This window comes from Balaenoptera borealis (assembly GCF_965194805.1).
Source record: "Balaenoptera borealis genome assembly, chromosome: 11".
Classification (NCBI taxonomy): domain Eukaryota; kingdom Metazoa; phylum Chordata; class Mammalia; order Artiodactyla; family Balaenopteridae; genus Balaenoptera; species Balaenoptera borealis.
In genome coordinates, this window is record NC_138868.1 from 4595808 (window position 1) to 4615752 (window position 19945).

The 19945-nt window shown below is 48.3% G+C and overlaps 2 protein-coding genes across 6 annotated transcripts in view; both read left to right on the top strand.

Annotated features, from left to right (window-relative positions):
* The window catches only part of CPT1A (carnitine palmitoyltransferase 1A), a 64651-nt gene extending 55641 nt beyond the window's left edge, over positions 1-9010 (top strand). For all 3 annotated transcript variants that reach the window (XM_082342565.1, XM_082342567.1, XM_082342566.1), the window contains 5 exons: positions 1967-2101; positions 3625-3777; positions 4506-4619; positions 4866-4958; positions 6801-9010. In XM_082342565.1, coding sequence (XP_082198691.1) covers positions 1967-2101; positions 3625-3777; positions 4506-4619; positions 4866-4958; positions 6801-6887 — 582 coding nt within the window. In that variant the 3' untranslated portion in view covers positions 6888-9010. The remainder of the gene's footprint in view (positions 1-1966; positions 2102-3624; positions 3778-4505; positions 4620-4865; positions 4959-6800) is intronic.
* Positions 9011-9132: 122 nt separating this feature from the next.
* Positions 9133-19945, top strand: part of TESMIN (testis expressed metallothionein like protein) — a 48125-nt gene continuing 37312 nt past the window's right edge. Inside the window, exons 1-4 of one of the 3 annotated variants that reach the window (XM_082342570.1) lie at positions 9133-12023; positions 13024-13576; positions 17418-17576; positions 19680-19800. In XM_082342570.1, coding sequence (XP_082198696.1) covers positions 13097-13576; positions 17418-17576; positions 19680-19800 — 760 coding nt within the window. In that variant the 5' untranslated portion in view covers positions 9133-12023; positions 13024-13096. Of the gene's footprint in view, positions 12024-12597; positions 12720-13023; positions 13577-17417; positions 17577-19679; positions 19801-19945 lie in introns of those variants that run through there. The other 2 variants (XM_082342568.1, XM_082342569.1) reach the window with 2 other exon arrangements.

The following is a 19945-nucleotide window of genomic DNA, read 5'->3' on the forward strand; positions in this document are numbered from 1 at the left end:
TCTGTGAGGGGTCTGAGCACACTAATATTCAGTGCATTGGCCACGAGGTTTGAGATGGCCATTTTTTAAAATTGTGGGTGTAATGCATGATTGCGCTGACCACTTATACAGTTAAAGTTTGATGTTGGAAAGTTGACTTCAAATAAATCATTGCATCATCTATCCCAAGTTAACCTGTATTAAATGACTAAAATACCACATTTATACTTTTTCCTTGTCCCCTCCTTCCCTCCGTGCTCCCCAGTGTTTCATGATGAGCCCCTTGGAAAGCACCCCCATAGTCAGCTCCCCTCCTGTAGGGAGTTATCCCAAAGGCATATCTGGTAAATGACCTGGGACCCCCTGCTGACCGTAGGCCAGAATGAGGAGTTAGAACCCCTAGGACCCCATCCAAGGGAAATTTAATAACCGGTGTATTAAAGGACGAGTGTTGTGGGCTGGTGGGTCTTTGTGCTGGGCACTGGGGGCCACCAGAGGCTGGGATGGCACTCAGACCCCATGGCCGGCTGGCTTCATCCCTGTACGTGCAGGATGGTGGGAACAGCCAATGTTAAGTCAACCCTACCAGCCTTGGGGGTGGGGGGAAGAGCCCTGCAAGGCTACTCACGGGTCTGGCTCGCACACCAGAGGTTCAGCCTTGACCGCTCCTGAATTTACTTAACAGTATCGGCCTATTGCAGGGTGTCCCCTGTCACCCTGGGGCCGCCAGGACCCAAATGCCCAGAGGGATGTCGTCTGGTCAGGAATCATCTGGGTCTACAAACTGCCGCTCAGCACTTCCCCGTCCATGTGGGGGAACCTGGTCGTCTTCGAGCAGGTGGTTTGCAGATGGTTTCCTCCCATGGCACGGGTGCTGGGCTGCCCCGAGCTCCCGTGGACCTGGCCCAGCTCTCATGCATCACCTGCTGTACCATCTGCACATCACCTGCAGGGTCCCAGCCACAGGCATCTCTTGCATGCCGTGTGGCACGGCCGAAAAAAAAGAAAAAAACACTCAGAGCTCATCACCTGCTAATTATTTTAGTACAAGCCATGGGAGCAGAGGGGGACCTCCCATCTCCCCTCTGCTCCCTGACACCAGCGTTCCTGGACCCCATCAGGACCTCCACCCTGCCCTTCCCTCTGCGCATCTTGCCTCCCTCTTTTCCTCTCCGGACTTGGATTCCACAGCCTGTCACCATCACCCCGACCTCGGCCCTGGGGCCCCAAGCACAGCAGACCCATCCCCAGCGCAGTCCAGGTGTCTGCCTGCTTTGGTCCTGCATGGCCAGAGAAAAACCCCAAATCGCTGGCTCCTCTTCCTTAATTCATGAGCCCTGACTCTGATGGCCCCAGACCACCCACTCCCTGTGCCCTCAGAGCCTGTTTCACACCCCCTTTCTGACTCCAGTGCCACCTCCCCATCCTCACTCTCAGTAGGTGAACTTATTTCACCGAGAAAATGCGAACATTCTGAAGAGACCTCCCGTCTGCTCCCCACCGCCTCTGCCAGCTCCCACACAGCTGTTCCCTCCTGCTTTCTCTCCCTCCTGTCTACTGGGGGGCGGGGGGCTGTGTGCTGCAGGCGCTGGCCACCCACCCACTTCCCGCTCCCTGGAGGAGGACATTCTCAACCGGTCCCCTCTCCTGAAGTTAAATAATTTCCTACTCCTGCATGCCGAGCTCCTGGTCCTGTCCTGTATCCCTCCATAGCCGCGTCTGCACTCGGGCAGGTGTGTGAAACTCAGGAAATCGGGTCATGGCACCAGTTGCATTTGGAAACAGAAACCTGGACCCCCCCCTTCCTTTGCAAAGCTAATGACGTTTCCACCTGCCTGCTGCATAAGCCCGAGTAAAAATTGACGATGACTAAAAACTGCAGCTGACAATGAAGTGTGCTTTTCCCGGCTGACCTTAAGCGATGCCCTCTTATGCTTTAGTTCGTCAACATGCCCTGCCTTGTGTTAAAATATTTTTCCTTTCCCAGGACATGGGCAAATTTTCCCTCACCTACGAGGCCTCCATGACCCGGCTCTTCCGAGAGGGCAGGACGGAGACCGTGCGTTCCTGCACCACTGAGTCGTGCAACTTTGTGCTGGCCATGGTGGACCCCACACAGACGGTAGGTGCTGCCCGGCCGGAAGCGGGACAGTGCTTTTCACAGAACAGCCCCTGAGGTTGACACGCAGGCTTCCCTGATTAAATCCCACGCATACTTTCTCCAGCAGGTCCATATCCAGTATCTCCTTTCCTTCACCCCTCTCGAAGGGACAGAAAGTATTAAAAGGTGACCGTCGGGGTCTTCCCTGGTGGTCCAGTGGTTAGGGCTCCGTGCTTCCACTGCAGGGGGTGCGGGTTCAACCCGTGGTCGGGGAGCTAAGATCCTGCATGCCTCGTGGTGTGGCAAAAAAAAATTAAAAAAAAAAAGAAAAAAGGTAACCATCAGGACAGACACAAAGGTTCATGTTTGCATCAATCTTCTGTCCTTCTGTAACTTCTATAAATCAGATTATACTTCCTAAGAGTCTTTAAATCAGAGCAGTACACAGCCAGTGAATAAAGGAGTGGCAGGGAGATGCTGCGAGACAGTGCAAGTGGTCGGCGTCTGGGTGGGAAAACAGTGACGATCACAGGATCCTTCTGCCTGGGGTTCCTGAAGCCCGCTGCCCATGCTGAAGGTCCTTGAGCAGGCGCGGGGCTCCAGGTTTTCTGTACGTTGCCTTTGACAGTCCTAGCGGGGGCCCATGAAGTATCATCAGTTCATTTTTGTAGATAAAGGAACAGAGACTTAGATGAATTCGGCAAACTGCTGGGCCGCACACCTAGTTAGGGGCTGAGGCCCATCCACGGCCAGTTCTGCCTGACCCGGAGTGCAGGTGCCTGCTGACTCCCGAGGAGACATGGCCCAGGGTTCTTGCTCTGCTCTGGAGGAACCTCCGTTCTGGAAAGGCTTTCAATTCTGTGGGAAGAGCTCAGTAGGTCTTGTGACGGATTGCTCTGATCTGTCATTAGCTGCCTTCAGAATCAGCCTTGAGGACCAGTTCTGGGGTGGGTGGGCCAAAGCCCGGATGGGCCTCCACATCCACGGAAGGGTGCTGTGTCACCTCATTCTGTGATTGACTGAACAGGGCCCAAAGGAAGCTGAAGCAAGCTTTTTGGGTCCAACCTGAAGACCCAGAAGCGCTGTTTTAGTAGAGCTTCCAGACCACTTTGGAGGGTTATTTATGACCCGCAGGAACAATCGCAGCCCGCTAAGAGGGACAGAGCGTCATTTCCACCTGATGAGACTTGGAGGCTGGAGCTTTCCTACCTGCTTGGTGGTCTCATTTGTATAAAAGGTGGAATGACGCCCAGTGGGCTGCACACAGGACCCCGAAACTGCCTCTCCAACAACTTGTCCCCGTGCAGCCTCCACGCCACCCCGTTCGCAGCGAATCTGCGGAAGCGGCAGTCGGCCAGGGGGGTTTCTGGTCAGGTCACCTTGGCAACCACCCAGAGACCCCCCCACCCCCGACACCCGCACCGCCACCAGTGACCTGCTTTCTCAGCACCCTGTCGGACCGCTGGAGAGAAGGGCCGTGAGCCTCATCCTGGAGCTTAGCCCGTGATGCACGACTTGAAAGTCCCCGTCTTTTGTTATTTTAGGTTGAACAGAGGCTCAAGTTATTCAAGATTGCGGCCAAGAAGCATCAGCACCTGTGCCGCCTGGCGATGACCGGCTCCGGGATCGACCGCCATCTCTTCTGCCTCTACGTGGTGTCCAAATACCTCGCTGTTGACTCCCCTTTCCTGAAGGAGGTGAGTCACTTCTGGGGCAGCCCGCTCAGCTTTCTTGGCTAAACCAAAACTTAGTAGATCAGTAGTACAGCTTTGCCAATCGGAACTGGCCTCACAGGTGGGTCTCGGGGCTCACCTGTCCTCACCATGGAAAATTGGAGCCGCGTTTCTTCAACCCCTGGAATGCCATGGCTTGTACTAAAATAATTAGCAGGTGACGAGCTCTGAGTGTTTTTTTCTTTTTTTTCGGCCGTGCCACGCGGCATGCGAGCTCTCAGTTCCCCGACCAGGGATCGAACCCATGCCCCCTGCAGTGGAAGTGTGGAGTCTTAACCACCGGACTGCCAAGGAAGTCCCAATAAAATTTAATTTTTTAATAATGGCTGTGTTTAACAAGCAGCTTGGAAAATTCCGGAAATTTGGCAGCCAGCTCAGGGGAGCTGGTACCAGTCAGCTCCAGCACACCACTGCCCCCGTTCCGAATCTTACTCCACGTATCTGCCACCTTTTCTGCCTTAAGACCCCATCAGCCGGTGTTGGCCCCTGCAGTCCGGGTGTCCTCACCTGCTCCATCCCTCTCCACAGACCTGCCTCAAGCCGGCGAGGCCTTCAGGGACATAGGCCTCTGGTGTCTGAAACAGTCCAAACACCGAGCAAGCCCTTTCTTGTCTTCCACCCGGGCTCCTCGGGGACAGAAGAAGATGGAATTGGGAAGTGTTGTTGGAACATTTCCTTGTTTTACTCCACAGGTGCTATCTGAGCCTTGGAGATTATCCACCAGCCAGACCCCTCAGCAGCAGGTGGAACTGTTCAATTTGGAAAGGAATCCAGAGTATGTGTCAAGCGGAGGCGGCTTTGGACCGGTAAGCAGCCAAGCGTCTGCAGATATTGATGGCAGTCTCATAGTGAAAATGTCAGAAATTCCCTTTGCCCGTGGCCTCACTGCCCAGGGTTCTATTGATGGATTGGCCGTGCCCTGCGGCATGCAGTATCTTAGTTCCCTGGCCAGGGATGGAACCCGTGCCCCCTGCAGTGGAAGCACGGGGTCTCAACCACTGGACCGCCAGGGAAGTCCCCCCACGGATCCATTTAAACCTGCTTTTCCGTAGGTTGCTGACGACGGCTATGGGGTGTCGTACATTCTCGTGGGTGAGAAGCTCATCAGTTTCCACATTTCTTCCAAGTTCTCCTGCCCTGAGACAGTAAGTACAAAACAAAAGTTCTCTCTTCTAAAGATGGGGTTTTTCACTGTTTTCTTTTGAGCACGTCCTTGATTTGACAGAAAATTGCAATTCAGTTATATACTCTTACTTGGTTGGGACATTTTCAAAACGGATTTTGAAAGTCTTTTAATAGTTTTAAAGGGATCGATCTTATTTGGTTGAAAGTGTGTATCTTTGCTGGTCGCAGTGGTTTTAAATCGTAATGTTGGAGTGCTTCTACAGCTTCCAGACTCTCTGTAACATTGGAGGGTGGATTAAGATTCGTGTGCACGTGGTAAGAAATACACATACACATTGAAGCAGGGGTCTGCAGTGTTCTCTGTGAATGGAACCTGTGACCACCTTCCTAGCATGGCACATTTAATCCTTATTTATATTCTCTCCTTTCCACATTGTACATAGCCTGACAGGCAATGCCAGGTTCACGTTTAACAGAGAAGATTGGAAGTCACTTGCTTATTGTGTTTTATGTAACGCATTGACATTAGGGGAAGCCTTAGATTAGGGGAAACCACACCCACACAGGATGTAAATTGGTGCAGCCACTATGGAAAACAGTATGGAGGTTCCTTAAGAAACTAGAAATAGAGCTGTCATATTATCCTGCAATCCCACTCCTGGGCATATATCCAAAGAAAACTCTTAATTCAAAAAGATAACATGCACCACAATGTTCATAGCAGCACTATTTACAATAGCCAAGACATGGGAGCAACCTAAGTGTCCATCAAGAGATGAATGGATAAAGAAGATGTAGTGTGTGTGTGTGTGTGTGTGTGTGTGTGTGTGTGTGTATACACACACACAGTGGAATATTGCTCTGCCATAAAAAAGAATGAAGTAATGCCATTTGCAGCAACATGGTTGGACCTAGGGATTATCATACTAAGTGAAGTAAGTCAGACAGAGAAAGATAAATATCACATGCAATCACTTTTATGTAGAATCTAAAAAAATGATAAAAATGAACTTATTTACAAAACGGAAATAGAGTCTCAGACATAGAAAACAAACTTATGGTTACCAAAGGGAAAAGAGGGTGGGGAGGGATAAGTTAGGAGTTTGGGATTAGCAGATACACATTACTATATATAAAGTAGATAGTCAATAAGGACCTACTGTATAGCACAAGGAACTCTACTCAATATTCTGTAATAACCTGTATGGGAAAAGAATCTGAAAAAGAATGGATATACGTATATGTATAACTGATTCACTTTGCTGTACACCTGAAACTAACACAACATTGTAAATCAACTATAATATAAAATAAAAATTAAATGAAAAAAACAAACTATCAGAGTTATTTCACTGCAAAAGATAAAGTGTTGGAAGCTAATGGAAACTTCAAAAGCTGTGTGACAATTAGCTGAGGCATGGAAACGATGTTTGCTCCATACAATAAGTTATATGACAAGAATAAGAAAAGTACTGTTCAAACTACTCTTGATAAGTTGTTTTTACAAAGAAATAAAGCACCTTAGTTTTCAAAAACAAAACAAAACAAATATACACTACTATATATAAAATAGGTAGGCAACCAAGTCGTACTGTATAGCACAGGGAACTATATTCAGTGTCTTATAATAACCTATCATGGAAAAGAAAAAAACACACACCCACACAAACATGTATGCTATCTTTATTAACCCTTAACATCTCTCCAGACGCTCTAACTTAATGATTAAGTGACTAAGTCAAAGCTTAGAGAATTGACAAAAAGGAATGTTAGTTCTTCGAGTCAGATGACAAGTGAAAAGGCTTGAAATGTGAGAATTTCCACGTTGTAACCTGTTTCTGTTTTTTGTTTTTAAATGAAAGGATTCTCATCGCTTCGGGAAGAACCTGAAACAAGCAATGATTGACATCGTGAGTTTGTTCGGGCTCAGCTCCAATTCCAAAAAGTAAATCCCTTAGCACTGCCGGGAAGGAAAATGAGCTCTTCCGATGAAAAACCAAATGAAAAATAGCTGTGAATCCTGATTGTAGTTCAGGATGAAAATTTGCTCTAAAAGACTCAGACGTTTCCTTTCCTTCGAGGGTTTGGTGTTTTTTGCTTTTCTAGATGGCAGGCTCCACCCCATGAAGTATAACCCTACTCCTTCCAAGCAGGTCCTAACCTGGGGGACATTGGATAAAGTCCCCCCTAAGGTCTTCCCATCGCCTTATGTTTCTTAAGGGATGAAACTGTCATTGAGCGATTTATGGAATGAGTGGGGCTGTGACTTCATACTCGTTGGAAATGACCGACCCGGCACGCTTCCTCGGCGGCCACCGGACACTTGGTACTTACGGGCATTTAATTTTATCAGAGCGATGTAAACATTTGTTTCCTTCCGAGAGAAAAGCATTGTTTAAGCTGCAGATGTTAGCAGTTAATAGCCAATGCACATGCAATGCACTAACCAAGAAAAGCTGTGCTTTTGGAACCCATTCTGTCCCTGTGGTAACTCTGTCACTGTCTAGTTTGGTCGTCTGCATTTGCCTCTCCATGTTTGAAGCATGTAGTATGTCTCATCTTTAGTTTTCCTGACCTTGCAAGTCTTTAAAACCCAGTGCCTTAAAAACGGAAGGCCCTAAATGTAAGGGAGACCGCACGAGAGATTTATTTCGTAAAGTCTTTAGGTGGAATTGTGGGTGTCTTACTCCTTCTCAACTTACTGGGTGGATAACCCTATGTAGGCATTTTACTGTGGTGTCCCTGCATCCCAGAAGGACCAGTTCCCTTATGAGGGCAGCTGTGCTGCATTCCCCCATCCGACTGCCTTCCTTAAGCTTCCTCGTTAAGCTGCAAAAGAAGACGTGGGCGTGCCTCAGAAATGGGGAGCAGGGGATGTGATGGTCGAAGATTATGTGTCTGGAGCACTCACTGAAAAATCAAACATCCTAGGTGCCTCAGGATTCCTGCTTACCCAAAGTGGCGGCAGGGAGAACATGACATTTGCCACTGAGGAAGGAACAAAACTTGAGAAAAGCAAACCTCAGGGCGGTCAGGGTTGGGCATCCCAGCTGGTGAGAGAGGAGACCCACTCCCGTTTCCAGGGAGACGGAGGGAGATGGGTTATCGGTGACCTCCTAGAATGTCGCAGGTGACAGGTGCTGGGTTTAACACAGCCTACCCTTCGGATGGGAGTGCCTTGATCGAGTGATTGACCAAAAAGCGACGAGGCGCTGAATTGTCTTCAGTATTTAATGTAAAAAGAACGGATCGTGGCATGAAATAATACCCACTGCCTCTGGGCTGTAATGACAAGCTTAGCTGTCCATCTGTTAAAATCATGTATTTATTTTTCTGACCACTATGTTCTGGTGGGGCTCGCCTCTCTTAAGAATTCTGAACTCCAGTGATACGGTGACAAGGCCGAACCCTTGGAGTAAGAGGAAGGCGCTTGCTGCAGAGCACGTGCATATTTTATTCCTGTACATGTTGTGATGTAAAAACCCCACCTAAATGGGCCAAAGACTTTTTTTCTTTTAAAAGCAAGCAGAAATGAGAACAGACAAAAAAAAGCAAAAAGGGACATTTAACCACCAGAGCAACAAAAGGCCCTGTTCATCTGTGTTATGTAGTCAAGGAGGCGTGAGGGGTACAGCCCCTCTGCCTCAGCGAGGTGTAGCTTCCAGTCAAAGCCAGGGCCACTGAAATCATACACTGTTGACCACTGACCAGTCTGTATTATGATTCACGGGTGAATTTGAGCACAGATGTGTTAGCACTCAGACTTATTTGGGCTTGTCTCTCAGGTTTTAAGTGTTTCAAATGTAATCACTGCTAATCCGTGCAGTTATCAATGCAATTTTATATTCCCTAAAAGGAGGAAGAGTGGGGTTTTACTGTACATGTTGAAAGCAGGAGGTAGGAGTATGATGTATTTAATTGAATTTGGAATAAGCCATAGTCTTAACGGAGCTGTGGTCTGAATTTGTTATCTTGAATTGGCCATTGCATGTAAATACAATATGCTCTTTTGGATAAATCTTAGAAATGCAGTGTGAATGTTATCATTAATAAAAACATTAATCCCAGTCTACCACAGTATTGCTTTCTGTCTCTTTTGTTATACTGATAAGGAGGCTATAGGTCAAGTACCAGGCTCAGGCACTTAGGACAAAGGTGACCGACCAAGATATGCAGAAAAAGCCTTGGGTTGGGCAGAGTGGACCTCGCTCGATTCACACACCTGACGGAGAAGGGTGGCTGCTAAGAAGGGCTGTGGATTTTGCTGTGTTCATTTTTGCATCCTCACCCTTGCCCCAGGGCTTAGAACAGTGCCTGACACATAGTAGGTGCTCAATAAATACCTGTTAAATACATGAATTCTGTTTTCTCCACAGTTCTTATTGAACACCTACTGTATGCTTAGCTCTGTTCTAGGCACTGGGAATACAGCGGGGACCCCAAAAGGTTCTGGCTGTCGTGGAGATCAAATTTCATTGGGAGGAGGTTGAGAACCAAGGAAACCTCTCAAAGGATCTTAAGGGTTCCTAGGCACTTGTGTGTGTGTGTGTGTGTGTGTGTGTGTGTGTGTGTGTGTGTCTATGGGGGGGAAGAGTAGCTGGCTCAGGAAGGAGGCTGATTTAGAAATGGGTTTGGGGGAATTCCCTGGCGATCGAGTGGTTGGACTCCTCGCTTCCTCTGCAGGGGGCCCGGGTTCCATCCCTGGTCAGGGAACTAAGATCCTGCAAGCCGCGTGGCCGAAAAAAAAAAAAAAAATGGGTTTCAGCTGAGGCCTGAATGACAAGACAGAGCCGGCCTTGTCCGATCCAGAAGGGCCAGAAGAGCATCTAGGAACTGCAGGTGCTCAAAGGTTCCAGGCCTTTGATCCTGCCCAGCATGGTGACTCACACAGCTGGCCATGCACGCCTGACCCACGGGGACTGCTCACTAGAAATGTCTGATGTGTGAAGGAGTGAATGGTACGGCCTGGGGGTTGATGTGCTTCTCAGGCTATTCAAGCTCTTCACGGTGTTTCACTTGGGTTCTTCAGTTTATATTGGCTACAGTTTGGGAAGCCTGAGTTGCATTCTCAGGCCTGCCCCCAAACTCAGCTGAGTTCAAAGAGATGTGGCTTTTCCAGCCATAAAATTAAGAGTAAGGAGATCCACATGCACGTGTGTATGTGGATCTCCAGAGAAAGGGCTGAAAAGATACACAGCAGACTTCACAGGGATTCCCTCTTTGAAAGGCAGTGTGATTGTGGATGGTATGGAACCCAAGGGAACTTCAGCTTTATCTGTAATATTTAATTATTTCGGTAGGAGGGTTTATGTACTATACAGGTCTTCATCGACTTACGATGGGGTTAAGTCCTGATAAACCCACAGTAAGTCAAAAATGCATCTAATAAACCTACCCTACCAAACATCATAGCTTAGCCTAGCCTACCTTAAACGTGCTCAGAATACTAACATTAGCCTACAGTTGGGCAAAATCATCTAACACAAAGCCTATTTTATAATAATGTGTTGACTATCTCATGGAATTTATTGATACTGTCCTGAAAGTGAAAAACAGAATGGTTGTAAATGTATCCGTTGTTTAGCCTTGTGATTGCGTGTCTGAGAGCTGCCCAGTATCACTAGAAGGGAGTATACATATCCCTAGCTTGGGAAAAGAGCAAAATTCAAACTTTGAAGTATGAATGCATATCACTACTGAATGCATATCACTTTCCCACCATCATAAAGTTTAAAAATCCTAAATGTCCATTGACAGATGAATGGATAAAGAAGATGTGGTACACATATACAGTGGAATATTACACAGCCATTAAAAAGAATGAAATAATGCCATTTGCAGCAACATGGATGGACCTGGAGATTATCATACGAAGTGAAGTAAGTCAGAGAAAGACAAATATCATATGATATCGCTTATATGTGGAATCTAAAAAAAATTAAAATGATACAAATGAACTTATTTACAAAACAGAAACGGACTCACAGACTTAGAGACGAATTTATGGTTACTGGGGGGAAGGGTGTGGGGGAGGGACAGATTGGGAGTTTGGGATTGACATGTACACACTGCTATATTTAAAACAGATAACCAACAAGGACCTACTATAAAAAAAATTCCTAAATTAAGGACATTCTGTACAACTAAAGAAAAAAGCTGTCCCAGTTTTAGTCTCAAGAAGCCACTAAAGCTTTCTATGGAGTCCTGCCCTATAGGTCAGAGGCACACAGGAAATGAATTCTCCAAGAACTGGACAGTATTTCAAGGCAAGTATGTTTGCAATGAACTAGCGGTTGGGAATATATTTTAAGTCGTTCACATGGCAGGAAAATTCCAACAGTGAGAATTTAATTACATTATGTTCTTTTAATGTCAACTTTTTTTTTTTTAACTTATTTATTTTTGGCTGTGTTGGGTCTTCACTTCTGTGCTAGGGCTTTCTCTAGTTGCGGCGAGCGGGGGCCACTCTTCATCGCGGTGCGCGGGCCTCTCAATATCGCGGCCTCTCTTGTTGCGGAGCACGGGCTCCAGACGCGCAGGCTCAGTAGTTGTGGCTCACGGGCCCAGTTGCTCCGCGGCATGTGGGATCTTCCCAGACCAGGGCTCGAACCCGTGTCCCCTGCATTGGCAGGCAGATTCTCAACCACTGCGCCACCAGGGAAGCCCTTAATGTCAACTTTTAATGTCCCATTATAATTTTTCAGATAAGAAAGTCCCAGCAACTTAAAGCTGTACCTTAAATTTCCGGATTGTCGACTGTGCAAAATTTTCTTGCGATTTCTTGAACGCTGATGTGTACAGCCAAATAGTGCATAGTGCTGGTGTGCCTTGGTTACTACTGTTTGACTTTAGGAACGTATTTTTGTCAGTGAGATTAGAAAGCGAATGTCTTACTTTTTTTTTTTTTTTTTTTGGCCGCGCCAAGGGTCTTGAGGGATCTTAGTTCCCCAACCAGGGATTGAACCCAGGGATTGAACCCTGGGCCTTGGCAGTGAAAGCGCGGAGTCCTTGGGTTGCTTACATTGACAAGAGACGCCTAGAGCTCCTCCCAAGCTCCAGCACCAAGGACCTGAAGTGCACGCTAGGTTGGGAACTTGCATGTGCCGATCCCTGGCCCTCCACCCACCCGCGGTGCTCCGTGGCGGGGCGGGCTCTGTCCTGAGGAGCTCGAGGGCAGAAAAAATACACGGTCAAGACTAAGGTCTGAGGTCAAGCCAGGGAGTCCCACCCAGTGCTGCCTCAGACTGGCCTGGGGGCTTCTGGTTCCCCACCTGAGCCTGGAGCTGCTGGTCCCGGGAGTGTCCTTCCCTGACCACCTCCCCTCAACTGGCCGGTCCCTGGCCTCCGGCCCCGACTCCGCCCAGCTCGCCCCGCCCACCACCCTCCAGCACTGTCACGGGGGGCCGCCTCCCCCGCCCCATCCCTGCTTATCCCCTCACACTTCCGGGACCCGCCCATGCCCCCACTCACTTCTGCGCCCCGCCTTCGCATCACCCCCAACCCCTCCCACCCTCTGACCCCGCCTCACGCGCCCCGCCTCCGCCTCGCCCTGGCCCCGCCCGCCTCCGCGAGCCCCGCCTCCGCGAGCCCCTGGCCCTGCCCCAGTCCGTGGCCCCGCCTCCTCCCCAACCGCCAGTTGCTCGGCCCCGCCCTGCGGTCGGCGCTCTGACAGCTCCCGGGGCCACAGGTGTGCCGTCTGAGGAGGCCTGACTCGGCGCCCCTCCGGTGCCTGAGACCCCGGCCGCCGTCGGGTTTCCCCGCGGTCCCCGGCCCGGCCTCGGGTCTGCAGAGGGAAGGGGACGGTGGGCCCCCTAGTCAGCCTCGAGGGGGGCGGCGGGACCCCCTCTCCAGTCGTCCCCGTCAGGGGCGGCGGGACCTCCAGGTCTGCCCCTCGGGAATGACGGACCCCCGCCCCTTTCAGCCCCAGTCGGCCGGTCGGGCCAGCAGGGCCCCTTGTCCGGTCGGCCTCGCCGGGGTGTGGGGGGGTTGGGCCCCCTAGGCCGGCCCCTCGGGAGCGGCGGGCTCCCCGGGTCGGCGGCCGGGGCGGGTGGGGGGCCGCCGCCTGACTGGACCGCGTCGTTGCAGGTGCGCGGTTCCCGCCGGATCCCCCTCGCGCCGGGTGCGGGGCGATGCCCGGGCCCGGGGGCCCCTAGTGGACATGGAAGAGGCCCCTCTGCTGGGCGGCATGTCCAGCCCGGAAGACGAGATGGTGACGGACCTTTTCAGCGCCGAGAGTCAGTTTGTTCCTGAAAACCTTCCCCTGAAAGCCCCGGTGGCGGTGAAGCACGAGGCAGACGAGTTCCACGTCCTCAACGACGCGTACCTGGGCTCCGCGGACCCCAGAGAGCCCCTGCTGCCCGCCTTCAACGCCCCGCTCGGCGGGGACTGCAGGAGCCACGTCAAAGTGGAGCGGCTGGTGGATGAGGACGGAGATGAGGAAACGCTCGGGGAGTACGCGAGTCTCCCCGAGCTCAGTCCCCTGGAAGACGCCGTTCTTCCCGCCGCCGCCTGGCAGCCGCAGGCCTACGACCTTCTCTTCCTGTCCCCCCTGCCGACCCCGCACACGAGTCCTGCCGTCGGGCCCCCGGGCGCCTGGGCCCAGGAAGGAGCCGCCCACCCCGGCGTCCCCGTGATTCCAGTAAGACCCACGTCGCACAATACCCCCCGCGCCCCTGCCCTAGTGGAGACGGGAGACTTCCTGCTTCCACCAAGATTGTTCTCGTGTCAGTCGCATCCCTGATGGGATTCACTCATCCCCAACAGGGCGCATCCCTTGCTAAACGCGAGATGCATCACCCAGCCAAGCCGTTCTACCTGAAGGTGAATTAGGTCCTCGGTCCCTGGTTCAAACCTGGCCTAACCCGGCAGAGATCATGCAACAAAAGAGGAGGGAAACAAGTAAATTTTTTTTTTTTCCCCCGCCAGGCGTGTGGGAGCTAAGCTCTGCAGCCAGGGATCCAACTACAGCGCAAGCGCGCAGCCCTAACCACTGGACCACCAGGGAAGTCCCTAGAAAGTTTTTTTTTTTTTTTTAAGAAATTCACGTTCTTTTATTTATTTATTTATGGCTGTGTTGGGTCTTCGTTGCTGTGCGAGGGCTTTCTCTAGTTGCGGCGAGTGGGGGCCACTCTTCATCGCGGTGCGCGGGCCTCTCACCATCGCGGCCTCTCTTGTTGCGGAGCACAGGCTCCAGACGCGCAGGCTCAGTAGTTGTGGCTCACGGGCCCAGTTGCTCCGCGGCATGTGGGATCCTCCCAGACCAGGGCTCGAACCCGTGTCCCCTGCACTGGCAGGCAGACTCTCAACCACTGCGCCACCAGGGAAGCCCCCTAGAAAGTTTTAAAAGCGGCTTTAGGAAATAAACCCTAGTGTCTGTGAAAACAAATGCAGTGCGAGTCTTCACGTGCTCACCTTTTACATTTTTCCCCCTTTAGATTGATAAGGGTTGTAATTCACAGCCAAGACTCACAGTTAGTGCTTGTGTTTGGTGAGCCTTGAAATCAAGGCGTTAGAGCTGCCCTCTGCTAATAGGTGGTTGTTCCTCAAGCGTATGTAATATAAATCAGAGTCTACATGAATTCATGGTAATTGTCAGCCAGCTACCCTCTTTTGCTGTGGATAACTACTGGCAATTTTCTGATTTGTTCTTATTTGTTTATCTATTTATTCTGAACCCGGACACTGGGCAGTGAAAGCACAGAGTCCTAACCACTGGACCTCCAGGGAATCCCCCTTTTCTGCTCTGTTCTTGCTGAAGCTAAACAAATCAGTTTTTAAAGGAAACAAAGGATCTGTAAGGAAATGTGTACTGGCCCCACAAAAGGATCTAGTTTGGAAAACTAGATTACTCAGCTGTTAAATCATTTTAGTAAGTCATAAATTAAGCTTCTGTGGAACAGTTTTGAATTGGTGTTGAGACGGCTGGAGCCTGACTTTGTTTGCATATCATAAGCCATAGCAGCAGGAGCTTCGACTTCTGTTTTCTGGTGTTCTTTTAGCACAATCACTGCTCCTTAGTGCACAGGAAAGGTGGGGAGGAGAGGCTGAGGCCTAGAGAAACCACAGAGCATACCTAGTCCCACCAGCCTTCAGCTGGTGCAGAGGTCTTCCTCGGAATCTTTTTCAGATGGCTTGAAATGTCAGACACTCCATTTTGCTACCAGACCAAACGTGCGTCCCAGCGCCTTTTGCCTGTTGGTCCTAGCACGGCTCCCTTCCTGTACCAAGGGGACTCAGTGAGCATTCACCAGAGCAGGAAAGGAACTGGCTCACGTTAAAATAGTAAATTCTCTTTAAATGTAATTCAATTTTAACAAAATAGAGACTATTTGGATGATATTTCTTTTGTTTTTTGAATTTTTATTGACAATTTCCTAATTCATTAATAAAATGAAAAAGATTTAGCATGGGCATGTTTGTCTTTTAAACAGAGTGGAATTATTTTTCAGTAACTATTCAGGGTCAATTGCTAATTTCCTTTTTCTAGAAATTCATTCCCACATATTGACCTCTGTTTATTCTGTAAAAATAGGATTTTACTATACTGTAAGTAGTTCAGATATCAGTTGCATGGGGCTGAGGAATTGATATATTTACTGTATAAGTATTTGTTAATTACAGGGAGATAAGTTAAATCTAAACTTTGCTGATGTGGCACTTCCCTGGTGGTCCAGTGGGTGAGACTCCGCGCTCCCAATGCAGGGGGCCTGGGTTCCATCCATGCTTGGGGAACTAGATCTCACATGCCTGCCGAAACTAAGAGTTCCGACGCCGCAACAAAGATCCCGCGTGCCGCAACTAAGACCTGGCGCAGCCAAAATAAATAAATAAATAAATAATTTTTAAAAATAAAAATAAACTTTGATGATGTGTACCTGACAAATTCCCCAAAGCAGAAAGCAGAAGAAAATTGAAAACTTTCTACATTTCTATAAAATTTGAAATATCTAAATAAAGTTATAACTTGAAATATAGCTAAATTTTCCTCTGTCTTTTGAAAGATTTATACCTAGATGCTAGTCTGCTGTGCTAAGGGATTTGGCAGTCCATGAAAACTATTAATTGTTTAGATCCCAGATTTTAAGTTAGACGATCTCCAAGTTTGGAGTCAACACCCACACTTTGAAAGATAGTTGTCTGTGCTGTGATTTTATATGAGGTCTTCAGAATGTTACCATAGAATCACCATCTTCTTTGAAGGACTTTATGACCTGCCTCCTGGCCTCTGGGGAAACTCACCTGTGCTCTCTAATAGGCAGTCTGGGCAGGTGGAGGTTAAGGAGGGGGAGAGATGAAGTGAGTGTAGGTCGACTGAAGCTTCCCAATCCTCGGCACATTATCAAATCTTAAAAAGAAGCACCCTGATTTTAAAACACTTAAATCTAATGGTTATTATTTTTTTAATCATCGAGACTTTTTAGTTTTTTAAATTCTGTTGATTTTCAGTGACATCATTGGTGTCTCTCCCTAAATTTGGTAATTTTGCTGGTGTGTCACTGAGTCATTGCAGAGGATAGCTTAAAAACAAAGTTAAAGTTGGCAGTTATTCCCTACCCTCACTGTTTTCATGTTAATTATTGTCCTACCATTCAGTTAGGGAAGGTCTACTATTTAATTATAAACATTACTCTAAATACATTTTAAGTTACAATATAAATATTACTAAAACATCAGCAAGGATGTCAGGCTTCTTGATGAAAAAGCCAAACGATAGACTAGAACATTAATACAGCCTAATGAGTGTGCTCTGAAAGTGGCAATAAAGGAGCAGCATTTCACACGGTTTTAAGGAAGGTCCCACGAGGCAGCCAGCTCCTTTGGAGTAGGGGGCTGTCGAGGAGCTCAAGGGGCAGCTGACCAACTGCAGAATCTTCTCAAGTTACTTATACTGTGGTTTTTTGTTTTTTGTTTTTTTAATTTATTTTTATGGCTGTGTTGGGTCTTCGTTTCTGTGCGAGGGTCTTCTCCAGTTGTGGCAAGCGGGGGCCACTCTTCATCGCGGTGCATGGGCCCCTCACCTTCGTGGCCTCTCTTGTTGCGGAGCACAGGCTCCAGACGTGCAGGCTCAATAATTGTGGCTCACGGGCCCAGCTGCTCCGCGGCATGTGGGATCTTCCCAGACCAGGGCTCGAACCCGTGTCCCTGCACTGGCAGGCAGATTCCCAACCACTGCGCCACCAGGGAAGCCCTATACTGTGTTTTTGAAGCAGCAAGAGGGCCACATCAAAATCACATCTCCACACCTCGTGGGCAGATGGCCCTTGTCCTCGGGGTCCTTGATCCCCAGTGAAGCTGGGCAGAGGACTTGTCACCCCATCTTGCTGCCCCAGAGAGAGAATAATAGTCGGGAAGAGAGGACACTAAGAGTAAGGGTGCTCTTTACTTTAACAATGTAACTTCTACAAAGAATTTTCTGTATTATGCAACTGTAAAGTACAATGTCCAAAATGTGATTTCTAAAATAACGTTTGCTTTTTTAGGTTGAAATCAAGGAAGCAGGTGGTACTATCACAAGTAACAATCTGGAGGAAACAACTTTTCAGAACCCTCTGGCCCAGGAGTCCTGTTGCAAGTTCCCAACATCACAAGAAGCAGAGGATGCCTCTGGCTGCTCTCATAAGAAAGACTCTAACCCAATGGTAATTATGCCAAAGAAAATGTGTCTGACTAACATGATACTAAATGTTTGACCCTTACCATTACTAAGTCAACAGTAATATATTTTCAGTCATTATTTTTCATTCTGTTTACTTGTCGTATCAGCATTTTTGGTTGTCTTATCTATGAAAAGAGGGATATAATTAGAGCCTTTCTAATGCTTCTGTCACGTCTAAGATTCTCATTTCTACTTGATCTTAGCAAATCAAACAAATAGGACACCACTCTCTTTGTTAAGGAGAGAAGCCATAAGTCACGTCAGTCCATGCAGACCCGGGGTTGGCCCAGGAACGGGGCAGCTGGCTGAGCTGCATGGTTTGGCATGTTGCTGGGATGGTAAAGCTCCAGTTCTGTGCCTGCAACGCAGAGGCTGCTTTCCTTCCTGCCTGCCTCCAAATTCCTGATACTAACTAACACGCATGTAAGATAGGTAATCAGTAACATTTGTGGTTTATGCGATATTTTTGCAGGTTTGTAATTTCATTTAATCCTCTATCAACTCTGTAGGGTACGCATTGTTTTTATCTACATTTTATGGATAAGAAAACAGAGATGTGACGTAGGTTTCTTGTAAGTGGTACGTTGAGGACTCCAGGTCTCGGTGTGGTGAGGACTGGGAAGTGGGGGGAGCTAGGGAATCCAGCCCCAAGCAGTCTTTTAGCAGAGTCCGGAGAACCAACATTTGCCGTCCCCCCAGCAGCTCTTTATTCCGATAAAGGAGGCCTTAGCCCTAAGGCATATACTTTCACTAGAAAATACTTGAAAATGAGCTCATCATGAACTTTGGCTTAGCTGTGGCATACGCCAGTACTCGCCTCTGTCCATGGTTCTCCTCAGGCCCATGGGTTCTGAGAGCAGAGCTTTTCCAGGACACCTGGAGCAGGTGAGTAGGATGAGAGCTCTTCCAATTACACCAGCCTCCTGAGTAATGTTAGAACGCTCCCAGGAGGGACAGGGCAGAGCCCAGAATTGTGCAATAGGCAGAGGCCTGGAAAGTCCACTCTCAGCCTTTCCCCCCAGTTTGTGCACCTGTGTGTCTGTGGCTATAACTTTATCCTCTAAATACAAATAAAATTCCAATCAAACATGAATGCTGGCCTCTTATCCAATGTCAGGATGATCTGAAGGTTTGACCCAGTGATCAGCACCTCATTAACGTAGGCTCTATGTGTGTTATTTTGGTAACATTGATCCTTTATGGTTATTTGGGTTTTCCTGTCTAGGAAACCCAAAGGCAACCTAACAGCAGAAGCCATAGCTTCTCTGGGTATCTGTGGTTTTACCATCAGAATTAGAAGCTATGTGCAAGCAGAAACAGTGACTTCTCCTACCTTCATGTTCAAGCTACATTGCCACAGACAGGGCTGACTGGTGTGGTTGACTGACCAACTCACCCGGCTCACTGAGTATTTATTTATGGTCGGAACCCAACTAAGTGATCTTAGGGTGCTAGTCAGGCCCATAAAGATTGCCATGGCTTCTTAGAATTTTCCGGTTCTTGGATTAACCTTTCTAAACTGCACTTGTAGGAAATGAAATAAATGGGTATTTTAAAAACACCCTACATGTTAAATAATAACATGTGCATGTGGCAGGAAAGAACAACTGCCGTAAAATTAACGATTATTCTAAGTATCTGGTCAGCTACAGCGATGGAGTCAGGGGGGCAAAGTCCTTCGTATAGCTCACTGGACCTGAATGGGGCCAGGGTTGGAGCGGCACACCCTCTCCATTTACGATGACCACGGAGTACGTGGCCAGGTGACGGAAGCTCGGGCTCACAGTCACCTGTTCCCTACCCTAAACCTCAAGGGCCAGACACCCGCAGAGAAAGGCGTGAGCAGGAACTTCTCTTAACACACTAAGCACATCTCACAAGACATTTCCCAGGGGTTTTGCCCTGTGGTGCCTCCAGAGAGCACGTTATTGCAGGGTAGGAAACTGAGAACATGTCTGTAGTTTACCGCTCTCCATGAAAACTTAAATTCTGGATTAAAACTGTGTTCTCAGATTTAAGTTTACTTAGGTTCATATTACTGGATATCTTTTGAAAAATGAAACCTGATCATTATTTTTCATTTTAGGTGATATGTCAGTTGAAAGGGGGTACACAAATGCTGTATATAGACAATTGTGGCACAAGAGAACTAAAAGCACTTCATTTGGTTCCTCAGTATCAAGACCAAAATAATTATCTACAGTCAGGTACAAAGTAAATTAATAGAAAAATATGTCATATATCACATGGAAGTTGGTAAGTGACTATGTTTGGCTTTGTATAGAGAGTAAAAGTGAAATTGGCAGTGAGGCAATTTGGCAATCCCCATAGCCCATATGAGTGAGCTAAGAA